At 38.5% G+C, this 5216-nt stretch overlaps 1 protein-coding gene across 1 annotated transcript in view; it reads right to left on the reverse strand.

Moving 5' to 3' along the window:
• Nucleotides 1-537: 537 nt before the first annotated feature.
• ESCO1 (establishment of sister chromatid cohesion N-acetyltransferase 1) overlaps nt 538-5216 on the reverse strand; it is a 57664-nt gene continuing 52985 nt past the window's right edge. Inside the window, exon 10 of the mRNA XM_019526091.1 lies at nt 538-1742. Within this exon, the coding sequence (XP_019381636.1) occupies nt 1595-1742 (148 nt within the window). The 3' untranslated portion in view covers nt 538-1594. The remainder of the gene's footprint in view (nt 1743-5216) is intronic.

Here is a 5216-nt window from a genome sequence, read left to right on the forward strand (position 1 = left end):
CCATTGAAAGAGCTTTACAGAAGGAAAGCTTATTAGAAGGTCAAAGCAACATTTTTCCCTCTCTCAGAACATCCTACTTCTATAGCAGTCCCTACACAGGCAAGATTACCACTGCCACTCTTACGGTCTGCTTCAAAATGAAATGTAGAAGGGTTTTCCAGCTTCTCCCAACACTTCTCCCAGAGGCTGTGCTGGCTGCCTGGGATCCCTGGATGGATGCAGGAAACAAAAGCCGGAGGAATCAGGGAGAGTTCAGAGACCCCCATTGGAGCAGTGTGGGGAGTGGCAGGAGCCTGTGGGTTGCAGACTGGACAGCTCTGAATTCTAGCATCAGCAGCCAGAAACTTGTACTGAAGACAGAATGTCTACAATGATCATTTGATCTCCAGTTTAGCAGAGTTCAGTTCATAGTACTGTAACACCCTCCACAAAGACCACACAAAAATCACAACTTGTATATCAGAATAATAAGCTACCTGCACAAACAAAACCTCCTAAGAACACCTATTCAATTTGGCAGCCTCAACATAGAATTGCTTTAAAAAAAGCTATCAAGTACTTTATTTTTTAAATCTACATTATATACAGATCAAGAAAGGCCACAGCATTTTTTCAACATATACACCCTTTTAAAGAAGAGGGCTTTATGAAAGAGACAAGTAACAGAATGAAGTCCAATAACAAAGGCATATACCCAGTACAGCATTTGAAGGAATATGAAGTCCTTACACCAGTTCTTTTGTTTTAAGTTCATCTTTCACAAACAACAGTATGCAAATGTCCTATATTTTATGTTACTAAAGGACCCAGGTTAATTCATCCCTGTTACATGAATGCACAGAAAGCATACCAGGACCTGCCATGTGATCTGTGAATTTCATCACCATTAAATACTGCACCATAATAGAGAAGTAGGGAGCCTTTTCTGGCTCTGGGCTGGAACAACCTATCCAAAGTCAGAGGCAGCCAGTGCCCATCCTCATGGTAGCATGGGAGAGCACCCACAAATGGCACCCCCTACCTCTGAAGCCCTTTGCCCACCAACCAGATCCAGTGGTCCTACAGGCTGGATCTGGAACATGGGCAATAGGCTGCCAACCCCAGCCATAATATACTCCTTTCATTGATGTTCTGAATATAGTTTTAAATGTTGTCAAACAGAATCTTCTATCTACCTTATAAAACCTTCCAAACTGGTGGTAGCAGGTCAAATACTAAAAATGTACAGTACTAAAGAGCACTGGTATATCACCAAATTAAGAACTTCAATATGTACTCATCAGTGAGACCATAGTCCTTGCATTAATTTACAGTCCACTATGAACAAGTATCTGCTGCATGTAAACATGACTAACTATAGATAAAATACAATCATAAACTTCTGTAAAAGTTAACAAAATATCTTCTTTAAAAAAACAAGTTAGCCTATTACTGCATTGTTTACAACTGTAATAAAATAGTACAACCTTTTGGCTGTTACCAGTCCTGAGTTCATTGGGATAAAAAAAAAATGGCCCTAGCTCCTGGTTAAGGTCAGTACCCATTCAGTACATTTGAGCAGAAGTCTTCTAGTAACTTGCTGAAGGAATTCCACTTAAGTGTGATGTTGTCCATTGAGAAAATTATATACCAGGAACTGGCCAGTGCCACAGTACTGTGTTGCAAAGAGTTTTCCATCAGGAGTTGGATCAGAGAAAGCAATTTCTTCTTTACTCAAATATGAGCCATATATAAAGTTACTCCTGTTAAAAAAAAAAAGGTTACTTTGATGAAGCAATACTGCAGCAATTACCTTCCCTCAATTCAAGTCTGATGATCCTCACATAAGGATCCATGGAGTTTTAAAATAGCAAAACCAAGTTTGTCTGTCACCAGTGGGGTATTAAACCTTTTTCTCTAAATAACTAGAGTACACTTCCGTATTTTTTTAATAACAATATACAAGAAACAGTCATAAGTAGTCATAAGCTAAAAATGTAGTCCCATGCTGGCTGGCATACATCTGCACAGCCTGACTATGCACTTGAGATTCCAATAAAGAAAAGGTAGGTAGATGCCAAGAGGCATCTGGAGAAAGGAAATTTTTATAAGTTTGTCACCTATTCTTCATATTGATGTCTAGTGACCCTACACACAGATAATTTGGCACCACAGAACATAACTACAACAAGAACTATGTAGAAGAGAAAAGACTGTTATGGGTGAGATCTTATATCAACTGCATGGTTGGGAGAAATTTAGACAAATCTTTGAGTACAAGGCACCTTTCTTCATGTTAGCCTTTTCCTGGTATAAGGTAGTGTAACAGAGGCTTGTTTATCCACTTCTAGCTAAACAGCAAAAGAAAATGTTTGTTTTTTAGATGCCTGTCTTACATCTGTCCTATTAAAGGATATAACCTCTTGGACCTATAAGCTATTAATTTAATGGTGCAAGCTGTCAGAAAAAAAAAGTTCTGGTATGCACCACACCTGTCATCTCTCCCTCCTCCCATGGCTTGGCATTTCTGTTTTTCTGGAAAAAATGAGGGAGAATATTTCAAAAAAGCATTTGATTTAATTCATCTGTACAGAAGTTTTGTGGGCTTCAGTGGTGTTACTAGTCTTGATACTGAATGTACCTATCAATGCTATTTCCTATGAGCTGTAAAAAAATAATTATTGTATTCATTTTAGAATGGATTTAGCTTTGTATTCTAAGTACCATCTGATTAAGTGGAGGAAAATACTGGTGTTCTGCAATTAGAACTACCAGAAACACCAGGGTTCTGAGCTACAAACAACTGGCAGCATGCAATTCCTGAGCTGCATGAAGGCTGAGTAAAGATGATGGTCCAAGACACCACTTGGTACTAGGATAAAAGTACACCTCAATGGATTCAGAATGTTTAAGAACCCAGCACATTAATGTACATAATATATAAGGTACTTTCAAGATGTTTATCATAAATGGCTCTATAACCTTTTGTTTGACAAAGTAAGACGATGGCTTGAAAGTGTTTTCTCCTCCTCTTTTACCTCGGGAAAAAGGTTCAGGATATCAAAACTTTTGCTATTTTACTGGATATATTTTTGGTGGACTTCAGTTTATGGAGATCTGGAGCTCTCCAAGACCTCAACTGAAAGCAATTTCAACAGTCAGAAGAAAATCTCTTGTTAAAGAGATACCAAGGGACTAATCTATAAAATTTCCAGGTTATTAGACCTGCTTGCAGATTAAGGTAGAATGCATTAACCTCTAGATCAAAAAAGTCAGATTTCAGTCAAAATGTGTTGAGTCTATGAAGAAATGTGAGGGAGAGGATTTCAAAAGAGCTTGATTTCATTCACCAGAGAAGTTTTGTGGACTTCAGTTGTGTTACTCATCTTGGTAGTGAATGCACCTGAAACACCCCCTAGAAGAGAATACAATAGAATCTGCACATCTTCCATTTTTTACACTTATATTGCAGCAGTGCCCAATGTATGCTGAGGTTCCAACTGCTTTATTCTGAAATAAGTTTAACAGTTATCTTCTGACTGACATTTACGACCATGTAATTAGTTGGGATCCTATATGGCTCAGAGAGATCTTACACAGATTTTTTTTTCTTATTTTGGAATGCAGTTCTGTTGGGACAGTGTCAAAGCTAGAATTAAGCTAGTGAAACAGGTCAAAGACAGCGAATTCAAGGACTGTTGAGGATTTTCCCATTATCTTTGATTTGGCTTTAGTCAGCTAAGGTAACTGTATCCTATAAATAAGGTAGAAATGTAAACTGAAAGAGCTTTTCGGTGTGGTCTGGGGAGTAACCTTTTTTAGATCCTAATAAAAAAAAAAAAATTACAGCAGCTTAATGGAGAAGTACTAAATATCACAAAGCTTCTAAAATTAAAATCAACATCCAATTATCAAATGCATGTGCTCATTTGATGGTACCTTTGATACTCTCAGGTTCTGAAAACTTCTTTCTAACCCTTGTATTAAAAAAAAGTTTAGAAACTGGCTGGTTCTTTCCTGGGAGGGACTTAGGCCTTTTACTACTAAGCATTCCAGTGCCTAACTTTTAAAAGCCTTGCTACCATAATCCACACCCCAAGTTAGCTACCTGGGCTTCTTTCCAACACAAATGCCTCAAAAATCAGCATTTCTGACGATTCTGGATCTCAACAGTGACCTGCCTGAAATAGCAGTACCTGATTCTCCCTTATTTGTTCTGGACTGAGTAATTGTAAACATTTTTTTCCAAACTGCTGTTCTCAAAAAAGAAGCAGTTAATATTCCAGTAGTTAATGCAAAGAGGCAGATCCAGATTTAAGTTATTCTTCTTCCTGAGTGCAGAACAACATTCATCATTCCAGGTGAATGCTTTAACCACCAGGCAATAGCATATTCTAGTGTGGGTTGTCAGTATCTTCTGTCAAATAGCTTCATTGGGCAAGAGAGACTGAACTACAACCTACAACTACAACCTCCAGGGGAGGTCTGAATTCTAGCCCTTGCTCTAATGAACAATTAAGTGTTCGCTGAAAAAGAAAAACAGCCATGAAACCTGCTTCTCAACCCACTAGTCTCCAAAGTCAAGCTCACATTCTCTATGGTTGTCTAATGGATATATTGTGCAAACAGAACAGCTTTAACAGAAAGGGTTGAAAGAACTCCTCCATTAAAGCACTGACTTGGGAAGCAGAAAATAGAAATTCATATCCCCTCAGGCAAGAGGGAGTTGAGCCTGTAACTCCCACATTCTGGCTCACTAATGTTCACTTATAAATGAACATTTTTGGTCTCCATATGACAGTCCTTGCACAGGACCATGAAACCACTGGGATATTGGCTAAAAGGAGGGCAATGTTCTAAGTGTGTTTTATGCAGACGCCGCACAGAACAGGGGCATTACATCCAGAAGTTCTCTGACCCTGCCTACTATATTAGGCCTCTGAAGCAAGATAGATGGAGGAATGCCTAGTCCATAGATCCCAACATGGCCTAGGATCAAACTACAGGCAGTCCTTGACTTACAACATTTTGAGTTACAAGAACCCTTCAAAAAGTCCAACCAAGAGCCCTTCAAAAAGTTCAGCAGTCACCTCAAAGAAGTCCTTCCAAATAGATATGATTGCTATTTAGAATACCAATACATTAAATGTAGCTATATTATTCATCTATAATTGATCGAGTACAAAATTCTGGGGTATTTTTGGTGAAAATAGGGTATCAGGCCTTGGTTCAGGAAC

The sequence above is a fragment of the Gavialis gangeticus genome, unplaced genomic scaffold (assembly GCF_001723915.1).
Source record: "Gavialis gangeticus isolate Ggan-Ray unplaced genomic scaffold, GavGan_comp1, whole genome shotgun sequence".
In the NCBI taxonomy this organism is placed as follows: Eukaryota; Metazoa; Chordata; order Crocodylia; family Gavialidae; genus Gavialis; species Gavialis gangeticus.